General features: G+C 43.8%; 1 protein-coding gene across 4 annotated transcripts in view; it reads right to left on the reverse strand.

The window, feature by feature from the left end:
• Positions 1-8,345: 8,345 nt before the first annotated feature.
• si:dkey-288a3.2 (protein phosphatase 1 regulatory subunit 37) overlaps positions 8,346-19,212 on the reverse strand; it is a 71,047-nt gene continuing 60,180 nt past the window's right edge. For all 4 annotated transcript variants that reach the window (XM_034675463.1, XM_034675462.1, XM_034675464.1 and 1 more), the window contains one exon: positions 8,346-8,875. In XM_034675463.1, the coding sequence (XP_034531354.1) occupies positions 8,723-8,875 (153 nt within the window). In that variant the 3' untranslated portion in view covers positions 8,346-8,722. The remainder of the gene's footprint in view (positions 8,876-19,212) is intronic.

A 19,212-nucleotide genomic window follows, 5' to 3' on the forward strand; every position in this document is an offset into this window, starting at 1 on the left:
TTATCCAGACCAAGAACTTCAGCGAGAACTCAGTCATGATATAAGAGATATAAACCAGAGGTGAGCGTTCACCTGGAGGAGCAGGGACCAAGTGTGAAGCGTCCACAATGACTTCATGTGTGAACACACACTACCAGTCAAAAGTTTGGAAACACCTTCTCATTCAAGGGTTTGTATTTATTCTAATTATTGTAAACACTCTAGATTAATACTGAAGACATCAAAACTATGAAAGAACCTGTATGGAATTATTTAATTCACAAAAAAGTGTTAAAGAAAGCAGAATATGTTTAATATTTCAGATTCTGTAAAGTAGCCCCCTTTTTCCTTCATGACAGCTTTGCACACTCTTGGTATTCTCTCAGTCTGCTTCATGAAGTGGTCTCCTGGAATGGTTTCTAATTAACATGAGCCTTGTCAAGAGTTCATTTGTAGAATGACTTGCCTTCTTAATGTGTTTGAGACCATCAGTTGTGTTGTTCAGAGGTAGGGTTAGTACACAATGGAGAGCCCTATTTGACTACTGTTGTAATCCAGATTATGGCAAAACCAGATTATTTCATAGTTTTGATGTCTTCAGTAGTAAACTACAAAGCCAAAAACCATTGAATGAGAAGGTGTGTCCAAACTCTTGACTGGTAGTGTGTCTGCCTACACACCGAGCTTCACGTCTAACATTGAATCAGTCTGCCTTTTGCTTTCCCTGCAGAGGTTTCACAAGACCATTTATTTTTCTGATCGTTTGAATTCAAACTCAAAGAACCAAACTGTTCCAGATGTGTTAAAACAGTAAAACTGTTCATCTGATCCACTTTGATTTAATATCAGTAACTGTTGAGCAGAGGCTGAAATAACTAAAACAGCAGGTTTGTAAAAGTCTGATCTGTGGACACACCGAGGACTTCTTCATGAGTTTGACTCTTACAAATACACAGATGTATAAATGTGTGTCTGCATGTACCTGAAAAGAAGTTAAACATATTATTTCTATTAATTTGGTTTCTAAATATCCTTTTCTGAGCAGCGTGGAAAAAAGTGAGACCGAGGTTTTATTAATACACAAATAAACACGTGACATAGTTCATGTGCTCCACTCTGCAGAACCTGAAATCTCACCTCATTTTATGTCAGATCATCTCTTTACATTAATGTGAGCCACTCTCACTTTCTTTTTTAAAGTTATATTTTTAGTCTTTTTGCCTTTATTTGATAGGACAGCTGAAGAGAGACAGGAAATGTGGGGAGTAGAGAGTGGGGGGAAGACATGCAGGAAATGGTAGACCAGCCAGGAATCGAACCGGCAACCCCTGCAACGAGGACTGCGGCCTCTGTATGTGGGGGCGCTTAGACCACTAGGCCACCAGCGCCCCTTGCCACTCTCTCTTTCACCTGACCAGCCGGACGTATACATTATATTTCAGTCCCTCCAGGATTTTGCGGGATTTTTTTGTTATTGTTGCGGCCCAAAAAGCCTGAATTTGCGACAGATTTTTGAAAAAATTGCGGTGAAAGTTGCGATTTTTCCCCCAATAACATCTCAGGGGCAAGTAAATACACTAAATTACAGATGTTTTTAGAAAACATTCTTGATGTGGCCACTGTGACTGTATTTTGATTCTCTTTATTCACAGAAAAATGCCATGAAAGGACTGTATTGCACATTTACGACGGTCCCTGAATGCACCTCACAGTGACAGAGGCACTTGACAGGCAGTTCACGGCACTCTGAAATGAATCTGCATCTTTGATGACGAGGAGTTGATCAAAACTTACTGAATGTGTCTGATGTTTCACCAAACTGGATTAAATCAAGCTGTAGACGCGGAGCTTTTTACGGTAACCACGGCAACAACGTCAAACATCAAATATTACACAGACGTCCCCGGTTGTGTCTTTGTCACTAACGCACACCGGGAGGTAAAAATCCTCAATGAAGATGAGACAGATGCATGGAGGTGAGGAGAGCTGGTTCATAAAGCACACCTGCTGCAGGTAGAGACCAAGCTAACACTGAGCCCCTCAATCTATAAATAACAATGTTGTCATGGTCACTTGTCCTGCCTGCTGTCCTCTCTCTTTTCACCCGTTCTCTCTGTGTGTTTTATTGTTGAAAAGTGCCGATCAAGTGAGAACTTATGTTTATGTTCCAAGGAAGTCAAATTGATGACAAAACTGATGACGTGCAGGGGCTGAGATTGAGGTAATTGGTCAAAGTTGTGAGAAAGTTGCGGTGATTGTATAAAATTGCAAGGCCGCGAAAAAAACGTGCTGATTGGTTGAATTTGCGTTGATAGTTGCGATCGCGTAATTGCAACTTCCTGGAGGGACTGATTAATACACAAATAAACACGTGACATAGTTCATGTGTCCCCGCTCTGCAGAACCTGAAATCTCACCCGCTGTATTCTCCTCATTTTATGTCAGGTCATCTCTTTACATTAATGTGAGCCACTCTCACTTTCTTTTTTTAAAGTTATATTGCTTTTTCCCTTTATTTGATTGGACAGCTGAAGAGAGACAGGAAATGTGGGGAGTAGAGAGCGGGGGGAGGACATGCAGGAAATGGTAGACCAGCCGGGAATCGAACCGGCAACCCCTGCAACGAGGACTGCGGCCTCTGTATGTGGGGGCGCTTAGACCACTAGGCCACCAGCACCCCTTGCCACTCTCTCTTTCACCTGACCAGCCGGACGTAAATATCTCATATCATCACATCACAAAGAAATCCTTCAAACTCCTGCACACGTATACATTATATTTAAACAACAATGTGTTGGTGTTGCACTTCAGCAGGAGAGGAGTGTGTTTAAAGCATCTCTGCTGCTGACAGGAAGAAGCTAAACAGACTGGTGAAGAAGGCCAGTTCTGTCCTGGGCTGCCCGCTGGACCCTGTGGAGGTGGTGGCTGACAGGAGGATGATAGGAGAGCTATCTTCTCTGATGGACAACACGTCACACCCCCTCCAGGACTCAAACCAAGCAGCTGTGTTTGTCTTCATTCTGTTAAATGAGTCCTTTATAGACCTGAGAGACTCACATTCACTGACAGGTCCAGAAACACAAAGAACTTCAGGATATTAGAAACAAAAAAAGACATCTCACACCCTGTTTGAAACGTCCTGCCCTTTGATTGTCTCACACTCCTGCCTCATGAATCAGATAGTGTGCAAAGGTGTTTTAGATGTTTCAAAAAAACCTCTGAGGCCTGAATCACTCTCAGTGCAGAGGGGAAACTTTACTCGCTGAGTTTTTACAAATAGCAAACAGGAACAGAAGAGGAACACTTCATTACATCTGAGTTTTTGCAGAGTACAGACAAAATGTAATTATTTTACTTTAGCAGAATTGAACTCTTAAAAATGTGAATAAACATATAATATAAAGAATGAAGGTCATTAAGTGTTGGTCCTGCATCACGCTGAGGTCCCCGTGTGTAGGTTTGACTCCGTGTGTTCTGTTTCTCCTGAGATGAACTCAGACAGGAGCGCTGCACCGTTACAGTCTGTGTTTTAATTTATAAATGTGCCTCCATGCAGCGGTGCAGAGCGTATTCTGCTGCAGCGACACATCATGTGACAGTGAGAACCTCCAACACGAGCTTCCTATGATTTATGATCCTCCAGCGTCTGTAATACAAACTCTGAGCTGCTGCAAAGCCCGGACTGAGAGAGACGAGGAGAGACATCTGGACTGAATCCACACTCAGTGATGCTGGTCACTGTTCCCTAACTCCTCTAATCCAGGGTGGGATCACACACACACACACACACACACACACATGGACTGAGACAAATCACACAGATTTTAAACTAACAGACAAAAACACATTTTTAGAGACACACACACATCAGACTTCTGCTATGAGTCGTTAGGGGACACACGCTCTCTCACACATGCTCACACACACACACACTCACACACACACAGCCTGCTCAGAAAGGGAGAATGTGTTTTGTTGCTTAGGAACAGTTTGCCTTGCATCTCAGCGAGGGGTCTCCTTTTGAATATCATTACCCCCCCCCCCCCTCGATCGGGGAGGACGACACATTTTTCTTTTCTGCCAATATTTATCTTCGACTCGCCTCGCTCTCCGGAGGCCGCGCAAACGTTTTCATTGATTAAAGGCAGATTCTGGAGCCAGACGCCAAACCTCTTTTAATGTAAATTTATCAAAACGCCACCGAGGAGGGAGTCAAGGTGAGGAGACGCTCTCCTTCAGGACGAGTGGAGGACGGATAGGACGGAGGGAAGGTATGAGAGCGGCACCTGAAAATATAAACACATGAAGAGCCTCTACATACTTATCCATCCATCCATCCATCCATCCATCCATCCATCCATCCATCCATCCATCCATCCATCCATCCATCCATCCATCATCCACCCATCCATCCATCCATCCATCCATCCATCCATCCATCCATCCATCCATCCATCCATCCATCCATCCATCCATCCATCTACCCATGCACCCACCCACCCACCCATCCATCCATCCATCCATCCACCCATCCACCCATCCACCCATCCATCCACCCACCCACCCATCCATCCATCCACCCATCCACCCACCCACCCAGTGAGCTGGTCTTCTGAACGACAGCGAACACGTTTAAAATCTAGAGAGAACATTTTTACTGAGTCATAGTGTTTTAGTGAAGATAACTCTTCACTGCGTAAAGCTGACAGTCGTGACATCATGACCACGGGTGAAGCCGCCACCATCACCCGTTTACCAAAAGAGCTGCTGGTGGATTTCAGAAGATGCAAGCTCCCTCCTCCCACACCAGTGAACCATCCAGGGAACGGACATTGAGATTGTGAAATCTTACAAGTACCTGGGTGTTCATCTGAACAATAAACTGGACTGGTCAAACAACTGTAATGCACTCTACAAGAAGGGACAAAGCAGACTCTTTCTGCTCAGGAGACTCAGGTCTTTTGGTGTGGAGGGGGCTCTTCTGAAGTCCTTCTTTGACTCTGTGGTGGCATCAGCCATCTTCTTTGGAGTGGTCTGCTGGGGAAGCAGCATCTCTGCTGCTGACAGGAAGAAGCTGAACAGACTGGTGGAGAAGGCCAGCTCTGTCCTGGGCTGCCTGCTGGACCCTGTGGAGGTGGTGCCTGACAGGAGGATGATATCAAAGCTATCTTCTCTGATGGACAACACGTCACGCCCCCTCCAGGAAACCATAACAACACTAAGTAGCTCGTTCAGTGACAGACTTCTTCACCTGCGGAGTCTCACGGAGAGATAGCACTGGTCTTTTCTTCCTGCAGTGGTCAGACTCTATAACCAATAATATATATATATGTGTGTGTGTGTTTGTGTGTGTGTGTGTGTGTAAGATATGCTTATTTTTTACCTCTTTAATTTTAATTGCTAATAACTTTTTAATTATTGATATTTTATAGGCTCTTATTTGCTTTATATTTTTTGCACTGTCTACTTTGTTACTGTGACACTTGAATTTCCCCGTTGAGGGACGAGTAAAGGACTCTCTTATCTTATCTTATCTTATCTTATCTTATCTTATCTTATCTTATCTTACATGATGCTCCTGAAGGTCGCCCCCCTGCATGGTGTGTTCACTGCACACTGAAACAACTCAAACCAAGCAGCTGTGTTTGTCTTCATTCTGTTAAATGAGTCCTTTATAGACCTGAGAGACTCACATTCACTGACAGGTCCAGAAACACAAAGAACTTCAGGATATTAGAAACAAAAAAAAAAGTGATAAAACAGAAAGATCGTCTCGTACAGTGTCTTTAAATTAGAATAAGGTCTTCACTCAAGTAAATCTTTCATAGTCATCCATATGATGTGGTTTGGACCAATCAGAAGGAAGTATTTAACACAGCTGGGTAATAACTGGAGCTGTCACCTCGGTCTCTGTGAGCCCTCAGGTCTCTGTGAGTCTGACTCCAGCAGCTCCTCAGACTCTCTAAAAGCTGGCACCAACTCAAGAGCCCTGCAGAAGTCCTCTCCTCCTCTTCCTCCTCTCTGTTTCCATCAGTAATGATCCGGCCCGTCTCATTCCAACAAACAGAGAGGAAGAGGAGCTTCCTCTTCCTCTCTAATGAGAACCAGCAGCTCTTGGCTTTCATCCTCGTTGCTCTATAAGCTCATCACGTGTGCTGGAACCTGCAGTCTTCTTATCTAAGGTGTGACTCTGGATATTCATGGTCCTCAGAGGATGGACCTGTCATTGACCTCCATCATGACCTTTACTTTGAAGGTCGGAGCCTCCTGATTTCAGACTTTCCTCACAGCGTCAGGAGCATCACGTTACAGTTTCCAAAGAAAGAACATTTAATTTAGGGATAAATATCAAATCTGTAAACTCTCAGAGGGTGAGCTGTTCCTCCTGCAGAAGGTCAACAGTCTGCAATGTCTGCAACATCATCCTCTACAATCTCTCTACACACACACGCAGATAATTCCTCTGTTTTATTACTTTAGTGTTTTTAAAGCTTGATTGAGATTCAATAAATGAAAGCAAAGTCTGAATCAGATCAGAGCAGCCGTCTCAAACTTCTGTAACTTCAGACTCGTGTTCATACGGATGGAGTCTGCAGCCTGCAGCGTTTTCATGTCGACACTCTGACAAACAAAGGAAAACCACGTAGTTTACATTCTAATGCTGAATGTGACGTCTGTAAAGGTAAAGGTGATAACTCATCCAGCCTCAGAACACACAGCTGCAGTCAGAACTCACAGCTCCTCACAGGCGTCCAAAAACAAACCTGTGAGTGTGTGTGCACTGGGAGGGGGACCAGAGGAGACGCAGAGAGCACCCAGAGGACGCTGCGAGGGGCGGACGGCCCCTGCCGGGCCCCTGCCTCAGGACGGATGGATGGAGGGATTGTGTTGACAAGGGGGAAAGATGAAGAGGAGGAGGAGGAGGAGGAGCAGCCACACGTTCAGCGGGGAGGCAGAGAGAGTCAGCCAGAAACTCATCAAACCAAGAAACACCTCCAAACAGCAGCAGGACGGAGTGTGTGTGAGAGCGTGTGTGTGTGTCTGTGTGAGTGTGAGCATGTGTGTGTGTGTGTGATGGATGGGAGCGATGAAGGAGGCTTCGTTGAACCATTGTTCATTAGTAAAGAGCATGACTGTCCTGCCTAATTGCTCAGCCATGTCAGCGAGCGATGAGTGATTACAGCCACGCTGACCTGTCACCGCCACCCGAGCCGAGGAAGACTTCACCTCTTCATCATCCCGAAGGAGGAGACAACAAACTGTGAGCACGCTCCTTCAGCAGAGGCTGCTCATGATGGAAGTTAGGGAGGCAGCGAGGGAGTCTGTGTACCCAAGATCAACCAAACCAAAGCTTAAAACAGGAACTAAAGGAGGCTTAGACTGCCTGCAGAAAAATAATGCTGACCTTGAAATAAACACCCATAAATATGTTTAGTTTTACTCCAGATGCTCACATTAACTTCAAACACTAAAGGATAGATCCAGACAGCATTTTAAATCAAAGACAGTAAAAGGAGAGGGCTGTGAACAGACTGAGGGACACTAACACCTTCAGGGTCACCTGAGACAGACGCAGGACCTCGATGGAGACTCTGGAAACTTTCCTGAAACATGATTTCTTAAACTTTAGAAAGAAGAGAAACTTTCTGCTGCTTTGGGCTCTGATGACACGACGACACTGAAGTTCACTGTGAGCACAGAAAAGTTTACCGTGTGTGTGTGTGTGTGTGTGTGTGTGTGTTCTTCATGCCTTGCCCTCACTCCTCCCTAACTAAGATGAAGTAGTCCCTCTGCTGTCATGGCTGCCGCTCTGCTCCCACTGCCCCGGCATCTGCCTCCTCTTCCTCTGCCATCAGGACTGGACCTTGTTCAGATCGCCCCGCTTCAGGTGGGGGTGGGGGTGGGGGTCCGATGAGGGGTTCTGGGCTTGAAATCGGTCCTGGGGCCGCTCTGGCTGGAGGAGAGGGAGGTTGGGAGGCCGCCATGCCCACATGGGTCATGATGGAGGAGGAGGTGCTGAAGTATCAGGAGGAGTCTGAGGGCCAATCACTCCATCCTCCCTGTTTGTGTGTGTGTGCGTGTGTGCGTGCGTGTGTGTGTGTGTGTGTGTGTGTGTGTGTGTGTGTGTGTGTGAGGGGACTCAGAGATCTCCCCTGTTGATTCCACTCGTCTGATCTCATCTGTCTGTCACAGGTGACGTTCAGGTGAGGGGGCAGGATGTGAGGAACCACCAGAGCTCACACACTTCATCTTTAATAACTTTAATTTAAACACACACACACACACACACACACTTTCTCTCACACACACACACACACACCTTGCAGGTCATATCAACAGACGCCTGGTGGAGTGAGTTAAAGTAATAATGTGTAACTCTTTAATCTGACACATAAAGATAATAAATCACAGCGTTAGGATTTAATGTTCTAAACATAAATATATCATGATCTTAAAACATGTTTTTACTCTGGAGGTGAACTTTGAGTCCGACGTGTCGTCCGTTGTCAGCGTTAGAAACTTCTGCACTAAGAGCTTAACGCAAGGGGGCGGAGCTTCATCAGGAAGCTGCCCCACCCCCTTTACTCTGATCAGAAGTTTCATGATTATCAATATCAGAGGGAAATTATACTTTCATACTCCTCACAGTCAGCTGATTGTGTTTGAATAGATACAGACAATGCATCCTGGAGGTGTGTGTGTGTGTGTGTGTGTGTGTGTGTGTGTGTGTGTGTGTGATGTCTCAGGCCGTAGTGGTGTCGTCCCCGTGTCCCTCAGCGTCTGTAGATAAGGTCATGGAGGTTTCTGTGCTGCAGTTGGAGCCCGTGGCGTTGGCGATGCAGCGCTGGACGATCTCTGACTGAAGCCTCGTCTGAGTCTCCGTCAGAAACTCGTCCTGCAGATTAAACACAACAACAACAACAACTTTAAGTCTCAGAGGCCGTCACGTGTTCAGATCAGAAGATCACAGTCTCACGCTGACAGACAACCTGCTGCACCTTCATCGTGTGTGTTTAACTGAACAGATCAGAACTTAGGGATGGGCAATGATTATTGAATATTTGAATATTCGTTCAAGAGTTACTTTGAATATTTCTCATTTTAAAAATCCAATTTGTCATCGTTTATTCCAGTGTCTGGTTGTAATACAGTATTCCCGCCAGACGGTGTCTACAGAGCGTCTTAGAGCAGTTTGCTAACCGCATGAAGTAACAGAAGAAGAAGAATGCTAACTGCATTAAATAGCACACGCCACGCTGTCTCACACGAAACACCAACATAAAGGTCGCTACTAGCAGCACCTCATCCTGCTGCTGGTTAACGAGAGTGCCACACAAACGGGCTGTTAATGGGACAAGTGTGTGTGTGAGTGTGTGTGTGAGTGTGTGTGTGTCGGGGGGTGATTATTCGAATAATCGTCGAATAGATGCCAATGATTATCAAATTGAATTGAATTGAGTTAATCTAGTTGTTACTTCTCTCCAGAAATGTTGTATGGGTGGGCAGAGCCAGAGTGCATGGAGGTAGTCATCAGGTTTATTGAGTGTGCATTCAGTGCATATGTCTGATCCGGTATGTCCCATTATGTGCATTTTGTGCTGTGTGTTCTGTGGATGATCTTTATTGTATTAGTCTTAGGTTAGTACTGGTGGGCGTGCTGAATATGTTATTACATGCTTTGTTCCAGAAGTGGTTATCAGTGAGGATGTTGAGGTCTTTTTCCCATTTGTTTATTGAAATATGAGGTGTATTGGTGGAGTCAGTGGATGATATGAGTTTGTACAGTTTGGATAGTGGTTTATTCGATTTTGCCATTTTATTGATGTTGTCCAGTAGTGGGTGTTGTTCCAGGTGTGTGTTAGAAATATCTTTTTTTGACATGATTGAGTGTTTTAACTGGATGTATTGTAAATATTGTTGTTTTGGGATGCCATAAATGTCCATAAGCTGTTGGGATGTTAACAAAGTGTTGTGGTGAAAAATGTGATGGAGGTGTGTGATCCCTTTTTATTCCCATTCTGTGCCTTTCTCCATCTTTAACAATAACTCCTCCTCCCACTCTCTCCATCTTTAACACTAACTCCTCCTCCCTCTTTCTCCATCTTTAACAATAACTCCTCCTCCCACTCTCTCCATCTTTAACAATAACTCCTCCTCCCTCTTTCTCCATCTTTAACAATAACTCCTCCTCCCTCTTTCTCCATCTTTAACAATAACTCCTCCTCCCTCTTTCTCCATCTTTAACAATAACTCCTCCTCCCACTCTCTCCATCTTTAACACTAACTCCTCCTCCCTCTTTCTCCATCTTTAACAATAACTCCTCCTCCCTCTCTTTCCATCTTTAACAATAACTCCTCCTGTTTGAGATCTGTGATTTATTGAAAGTGTCTTCAGGTCAGTTCGGTGCTTCACAAAGAGAAAACTGACTGATGAATGATCGGTTTGTTAACGTCAGTAATCTTGTTTTTAATGCATTAATAAATGAAATATTGTGTACCTGTTGAAAACAGCTCTGGGCCTCATGACGTCTTTATTCTGTAAATGTAGATTAATTAAAGGAACCTTCACGTCCAGCATCACCTGAGAGTCTGTGATTTATCTTTACTGATGACACAGATTAAAAACACTCCACCTGTCTGAAACCTTTATCTGAAACAAAAACTAACTTTCTGAGCTGCAGTGTGCTCCCATCTCCTCCCTCCTTTTTTCACCTCCTCCCTCCATCCTCCCCCCTCCTTCCCTCCATCCTCCCCCCTCCTTCCCTCCATCCTCCCCCGTCCTCCCCTCGGTGGCGGCGGTCTGCAGCAGAGCAGTTAATAAAGAGATTGATTATCAGCCTGTCAGGAAGTGACAGTTGGACAGGGCTGCTCTGCGTGAATGACAGAGGGCACGCTCACCACGCAGCGGCATGCCTGACACACACACACACACACACACACACACACACACCCACACACACACACACATACACTCACGGATGCCTTTGCCAACACCGGGGGTAGGTGAGGAGGAGGACGGGGAGGATGGGTGAGAGGTGGGCATGTGGAGAACAGCAACACAACCTTCTGCTGGTGGAAGAGGTTTGTGTGTTTGTGTGTGTGTGTGTGTGTGTGTGTGAGTGTGAGTGTGTGAGAGTGTGTGTGTTGGTAGAAGGGGGGTCAGAGTTCACAGCCGCTGCCTTCTGGAGGGAGAGAATCAGGGATGCCAGGGAAACCATACAGTTGGGCCAAAGGGGTCAAAAGACACACACACACACACACACACACACACACACACACACACACACACACACACACACACACACACACACACACACTACAAATCCTAAATACAGAAAGAAATATGAATAGGTGTAACAAAACTTAATGCTTTAAAGAAGAGGAGCTGTTCATCTCATTACCTGGCCTTCATCTGTCTCCCCTGAGTCTCAGCTTCACTGTATCTCCATCTGTCTCCACTGAGTCTCAGCTTCACTGTATCTCCATCTGTCTCCACTGAATCTCAGCTTCACTGTATCTCCTTCTGTCTCCACTGAGTCTCAGCTTCACTGTATCTCCATCTGTCTCCACTGAGTCTCAGCTTCACTGTATCTCCCTCTGTCTCCACTGAGTCTCAGCTTCACTGTATCTCCATCTGTCTCCACTGAGTCTCAGCTTCACTGTATCTCCATCTATCTCCACTGAGTCTCAGCTTCACTGTATCTCCTTCTGTCTCCACTGAGTCTCAGTTTCACTGTATCTCTATCTGTCTCTACTGAGTCTCAGCTTCACTGTATCTCCTTCTGTCTCCACAAAGTCTCAGCTTCACTGTATCTCCATCTGTCTCCACTGAGTCTCAGCTTCACTGTATCTCCATCTGTCTCCACTGAGTCTCAGTTTCACTGTATCTCTATCTGTCTCTACTGAGTCTCAGCTTCACTGTATCTCCATCTGTCTCCACAGAGTCTCAGCTTCACTGTATCTCCATCTGTCTCCACTGAGTCTCAGCTTCACTGTATCTCCATCTGTCTCCACTGAGCCTCAGCTTCACTGTATCTCCATCTGTCTCCACAGAGTCTCAGCTTCACTGTATCTCCATCTGTCTCCACTGAGTCTCAGTTTCACTGTATCTCCATCTGTCTCTACTGAGTCTCAGCTTCACTGTATCTCCATCTGTCTCCACTGAGTCTCAGCTTCACTGTATCTCCATCTGTCTCCAATGAGTCCTAGCTTCACTGTATCTCAATCTGTCTCTAATGAGCCAATGAACGTGCTTACGTGATGGTCGGACTATAAGCGGTCAGTAAACCGACTCTGAGGCGCTCACTTCATGCAGCTTGTGTTCACAGTTTTCACTCCCCCTGCTGGCCACAGTGAAACTCTACATCTTTACTTGTGGCAGTATCATTCAAGGAGATTAGGAATAATTATTTGTCTATATAAAGTAAAATTAAATAAACATCTAACATAAGTTTTCACATTACTGCTGCCTCCTCTGAGGTTTAGCTAAAAGTTAAAGGTGGTGAACAAACGGCCGAGGCAGATTAACCCACAGGTTTGAACCTTTAATCCAGAGAAGTTAAAGCAGCTTCCTTCAAATAATCTCAGCTGCTGGATTCAGATTATTTAACTCCTCCTGTCAGACGATGATAAATTCACCTGCACAGGATTCAGACCGTCATCCTGAGAGGAACGTCCCGATCCCTCCTTTCATTAACGCATCCTTTAACATGCATCCTAACCTCTTTATTCAGACCTGCTCACAGTGAGCCAGCAGAGTTAATGAACACACACACACACACACACAAACACACACACACACACACACAAGAAGAAATTTAGAGCAGGAAGAGATGAATGGATGAACACTCGTCCCTCTTCTTGACTTCATGATTCATTTGAAGCCTTTAAAACTGAAGTCCTGCATGTTTATACATCCTCCGTCTCTAGGGACTCTGGGGTTTTATTCTGGGGTTGCTCTGTTAAAAACCTCCTCACACACACACACACACACACACACACACACACACACAAACCCACACAGATGATCTGCGGTGGAAATAACTGCGCTGAGAGCAGACTCGAGGTCGTCTGAGTTATATTTAATCATCATTAAATGTTCCTCCTGTTCTTCATGATAACACAGAGAGGAGAAACATTTACCTTTGTTGTGTTTTATGTGACAAATTAGAATTCATCCTTTTTAATTTTCTTCACCAGTAAATCAACAAACTTACATAATAATTTAAAAAGAGATGAACATTAAAAATATTAACCTGAGACGTCTGAATCTGTGAATCCTGTTTTAATGATTTATTGTCTCAATGATTTAATTTTTCATTGTGTTATTTTAATCTGCCTTTGTGTCTGTATCTGTGTCTGTAGTGTAAAACACTGTAATTGTGTTTTAAAGGTGTTATATAATTAAAATGTGTTATTTGTTATTATTACTTAAAACATAAAAGAAGAATTTACATTAAAAACTGTATCATGAGATATTTGTGTTCATTAAAAGGTTAAATGTGAGAGATCAGAAATATGTTAAATGTTGAGAAAACAAAAATAATAAAATAAACTTTAAAAAATATTCAAGGAAACTTTAAAATGTGATTAAACATAAACTCGTTTTACTATTGATATTGTTTGTTTCTGTATTATTATAATTTCTATTTTATTTTATTTTTGTTAGGCTCCCTCTCTGTTATACACTTTGCATAAATGTATTCATTTGCTTGTCTCTGTTTGCTTTACTGCAGTTATTAAATATTAATCACTACTATTTAATCTAAATTGTATTCTAGCTTTATTTATCTATTTTTATTTTGTATTTATTTTATTTTATTTTTTATTTTACTTATTGAAACTTCTTTCTTGATTGTACTTATGTCTGGGTTGCTGTAACAACTGAATTTCCCCCCGGGGGATCAATAAAGTAATATCTTATCTTATCTTATCTTAAATGTTAAAATGAATCAAATTTGGTTTAAAAAAAAAAAAAAACATAAACTCATGACTCTAAATGTTTTCTTTATTAACTAAAATAAGGTCACACATAATATTATATTTTCAATAAGTCATAATTATGTCACAGTTTGTCTGTTAATCAATGCTTCATCAATAAAAGGATCAAACTTTATTAATCACCTCTCAGAGAAATCAGACCCAGTTTAAAGCTTTTATTTTGAAGGACTGACTGACGGGAACAATAAAGGGAGCAAACATGAAAATAAATCCTGTATTATTTATCATGAGTTATTTGAAGCTGTGAAAGAGGAGTGTTCAGACTTTATAAGAGATACAAAAATAAACAATAACAGCTACAAGTATCGCAACTATAAATACATGTAAGTGAGTAAATTTTAAAACAAGCAGAGCGAGAAACATCATGATGATGGTAAATACGATTGAATAATAAAAATATGAAATAGATTTCTGTTTCTTTATTTTCTGTTAAATTAAAACTCTCCTCAGAGAACGAGGCGTCACCGAGCGAACAGACCACAACTAAGTCCTGCAACCGAAAACCCCAAAACCACCTCCATGACCTCCGTGACCTCTGACCTCTGTGACCCTCGTCGTCTCAAACTGACTAAACGTGCAGCCGAACATTAGAATAAACAACAACAACAGTGTTAGAATAAACCTTTTGTTCAATTGTATTAATGTAACTTTATTCTGTCATCACATCAAACTCTTCTCTCTCTCTCTCTTCTCCTGTTTTTTAGTTTTATTATCATTTTGTTCATGTTTTTGGATCGTGTCAGAGAGATCAGAGCGCTCTGACACAGAGACGTGACGGTGCAGAGGTGGAGCTCTCACCTTCCCCCGTCTCTCAAACGTCCTTTAAAATCTCCTCTAGGTCTCAACACATCAAATCTAAAATATCCACACACGGACTTTAGATACCAGACTTTCAGCAGAGGAAAAACTGATGGAGTGATTACACACACACACACACACACACACACACACACACACACACACACTCACACACACACACACACACGCTCTTTCCCCTGATCCACGCTGTGTGTCTGCTCGCACCTGATCGGTTAGAGGAACGATCAATACCTCCTGATAGAGCGAACGGAGCGCCGAACCTCCAATCAAGATGTTTCTTTATTTTAGCAACAGAGAGGAGGGAGTGTTTCACACCCAGAGAGGAGGAGGAGGAGGAGGAGGAGGAGGAGGAGGAGGAGGAGGAGGAGGAGACGCAGATGGACAAGTGCTTTTACGGCTGAGTCTTCGTCTGGCTCGCTGCCACACACACAGACTCTCTTTGTTTGCTCGGATACTAAACTAATAGAGATAAAGGCAGGTTCCTGCTGGCCCTGAATTAGAAAGTCATTAAGGAATATAAACACACATGGGAGCATGCATGCACACACACTCACACACACACACACACACACACACACACACATGCATGAGTGTAGAAATGCAGAGGGTCTCGTGCATGCACAAAAATTATTTCAGTGTGTGAACAGTTTCATTGGCTGCTTCTGCAACATCAGTGCAGAATACAACCTCAAAAACACACACACACACACACACACACACACACACACACACACACACACACACACACACACACACACACACACCTTCTGTCAGCGCCAGAAATCCAAACAAACTCTTGTTTCTCGACTCGGTGTCAGGGGGAACTCCTCTCTGTCACCACACCATCACGTCTTTCTGCTCGCTCTCTGTTTTCTGACACACTGACATCATAATGTGTGTGTGTGTGTGTGTGTGTGTGTGTTCGGTGTGAGTGTGTGTGTGTGTGTGTGTGTCTTCTATTATTATACTTCAAACATGTCTGAAATCTGTGAGTGTGGCGCTCACTGCTGGTTCTCAGTGTGATGAAAATAACGCCGTTTAAAAAACTGGGTGTGATCACTTTGAGAGATCAGCCGTGTGTTTTCCCAGAATGCATCAGAATATAAACAGATGATTTCCCACCGCAGCACAGATTATAACGTTACACAGGCACAGAGCTGATTAACGTTAAGGGAAGGTGAATGGGATCAATAACTCCATCTATCACTGAACTCTCTTTGAGTCTGCAGGAGAAGATTCAGAGCAGTGAACCCAGTTTCTTTGTTCCTAGTTTCAATCCTTAATGAAGATTATCTTATAAAACTTCAGGATTGATCTTTTAAAATGATCAATAAAGAAACACATGCACCTCGTATACTTATCAGCTAACATGTGTCCCCCGAGAGAGACAGTTTCATGTCTCAGGAGGTCAGACCCGTTCACATGAGATCCACATTTAGCTGCTCAAGTTCCCTCGAGCACGCCGTTAGACCCGTAGCTCTTTGACCTCACAGCCACGTCTGCAGCTCCGCTCTGGGTGTGTGTGTGTGTGTGTGTGATTATTTCAGTGTGTGTGTGTGTGTGTGTGTGTGTGTGTGTGTGTGAGATTATTTCAGTGTGCATGTGTGTGATATTATTTCAGTGTGTGTGATTTAAAAATAAAACAACATGAAGTTGGATTTCCTCGGTTTCAGAGGTCACCACACACACACACACACACACACTCACACTCACACACACACACACTCTGTGCAGGTACTGTCTCTGTGTCCCTGCAGAGTAACCCTCAGATTCACCACGAGGTATCTTAAATATCCGAAACCCGTACAGTAGAGAGCCGAGTTTTTTAAAATAACTCCATGAGAGCCGAGCGTCTCAGCCGCGTGCTCATGCTGTGAGACGCTGCAGACAACCATCAGACTCTCTGATCTGTGAGCAGATTTCATTTTGCTGCTTTGAGTTTATTTAGAAAATGAATTCCTTATTTTTTAAAAGGTAGAAAAGTTGAGCACAGAGCCGACCTCTCTGACCTTTGACCCCTCGTACGTAGAGATCGCTCTCTTTATTTAATCCTGTTAGTCTCATTACTGTTCCATGTCGTCAGATTTTAATTAGCTGGCTGTGATTTTATAGTTCTCATAATAAAATAAAGACGTGTTCTCTCTCTCTCTGCAGAGACGCTCCGCTGAGGTGTTCAGTTATTACCACACGGAGCCGAGCAGGACCTGAACCTGAACCTGAACCTGCAGAGGAACTGAAGCTGAGTTCAACTTTAAAGAAGCAGAAAATTAAAAACCCGAGAGCAGCAGATTTATGATTCACAGATTAAAACAATCGACACAAATATAACCCAACAGGAATAAAAATATAAGAAATCCAAAACAGTGATCCAGTCAGACAACAAGAGGGCAGCAGAAGACAGCCCCAGTCCCAGTCTGCAGGTCTGCCTCTGCACCGTGAGCTCCGGGTTAAAGACAGGAGCATGTAGGGGATTTAATAATCCTGTTTGGAAGCGTTTCAGTCTCAGATTGTGTCGTTTAAAGACGATAAAAAAGCTGCAGGAAAAGTCTGCGTGTGTTTTTATCTTGTAAATGAAATTCATCAGAATATCTGAGCATGTCAGAACGTCAGCGCGGGTTTCTGCAGCTGCTCCATCTCAAACCTTCATTTCAACAACAACAACACATTTGGGAGGCTGTGATTTGAAAAACTCTCCCCCCTTTCTCCCCCACCCCTTCCTCCCCTTCACTCTCTCTCTCTCTCTGTCGCCTCAGCATCAGTTAAGATGGCTGCACAGCGAGCGTTTAAAGCTCTCTGAGGTGCACGAGGCTTAAACCCCGCTCGTTTGTTCGCTCTGCGTTCCCAAAAAACAAGCTCACGAAGAGAACCGCCGTGCAAAATACACTCAGGAAGAGAGTTCACGACACTCAGGACGGATCCACAGACACACAGCGAGGGTCAGCGGGGTCAGCTCACACACACACATGGAGAAACCAGAGGAGAGGGTCCACATGCAGGTTCAGAAGAAGATCACTTTTAATGTTGCACACACACATGATCACACACATACATGCACACACACTTGCAGGCATGCACAGGGCAGAACAATACCTGCACACACTCCCTCGCTCACACAGCTTTCCTCCAAGCAGAGAGAGGAAAACAGCATATGGATCCCCAGCAGAGGCATTCTTACTTCTATCTGTGAAAATTCATTACGCATTCGCACAGTGAGAGTGTGTGAGTGTGTGTGAGTGTGTGAGTGTGTGAGTGTGTGAGTGAGTGTGTGTGTGTGAGAATCCAGTGTTTGTTGTCGTTGGGTGAAACAAAGGCACATGTGCTCGTTTTCAGAGCGGGACGCGGCACGGCCTCGATTCAAAGACTCCACATGAAAGACGACAGACAGCTATTTACAATATTTATACATTTAGGATGCTGATACTATGCATATATGTGTGTGTGTGTGTGTGTGTGTGTGTGTGTGTGTGTGTGTGTGTGTGTGTGTGTGTTTGTGTGTGTTTGTGTGTGTGTGTGTGGGGGGGGGGGGACAGGATGGTGATGAAAAAAGGTTACTTTGGATATTCTCTGATAATTGGAGCCTTAAAAGCGGCTCATTTTTTAACTCTGTCACCGCGACTGCTCGATGACAATTAATGTGTTTGCGGCTGCTTCGCCGGCATCTGTGCCAATTACTTTATATGCTAATGTATGTAAATGACGCCTCAGACGCCGGCTTCAAGTGTTATGTGAGCGCAGTGTTGTGTCTTTTTTTTTTTAAACTTATATTGTTGAGGCTGATCAACAATGCGGGGCTTTAAATGTGGAGGTGTGTGAGTTATTAAAGCTGATCAGGGTGTTTTTTTAACTCGCACTCAGGATCTAAATCCAGGACTCCTAGGTCGTCAGGTCTGAGATATGAACTGAAGCTGAATGTTGAACGATGAGAGAGAGAGCAGATAAATAAAGTGTTCAGTCAGAAGCTGCAGGTTTTGTCTCTGTAATATTTTACAATGCTGCAGGAGCGTCTCTTCTTTTTATATTTCTGACTCTGAAAACGACCATGAGTTTTCAGTTTGATGAATTCTCTTTAATGTGAAATGAAACTGTGAGTCTGAGGGAATGATTCAGGGCACACAGGGATGGTGATCTTTGTTTTCTCTGCATGTGTGTTTAGAGTAAACGGCGTCATGATACCTGTGAGAATTAAATGCACCTAAAAACAGTCCCACGGTGAGCCCACTCGGTCTGAGGTCAAACTGTGAAGCTGAAGCTGCGGCATCGAGCTGTTTGAACGTCCTCCTGCAGCTTTAAGGAGTTCATGTTTTTGAAACAGAAGCTTTCTCTCTCTGACTGATTATTTGACATCTTTCATTTGAACACTGTCTGTTTGAAACACTCTGAAAATACTCATCATGCACGACAGTTTAAAATTAT

This window comes from Notolabrus celidotus, chromosome 22, assembly GCF_009762535.1.
Source record: "Notolabrus celidotus isolate fNotCel1 chromosome 22, fNotCel1.pri, whole genome shotgun sequence".
NCBI lineage: Eukaryota > Metazoa > Chordata > Actinopteri > Labriformes > Labridae > Notolabrus > Notolabrus celidotus.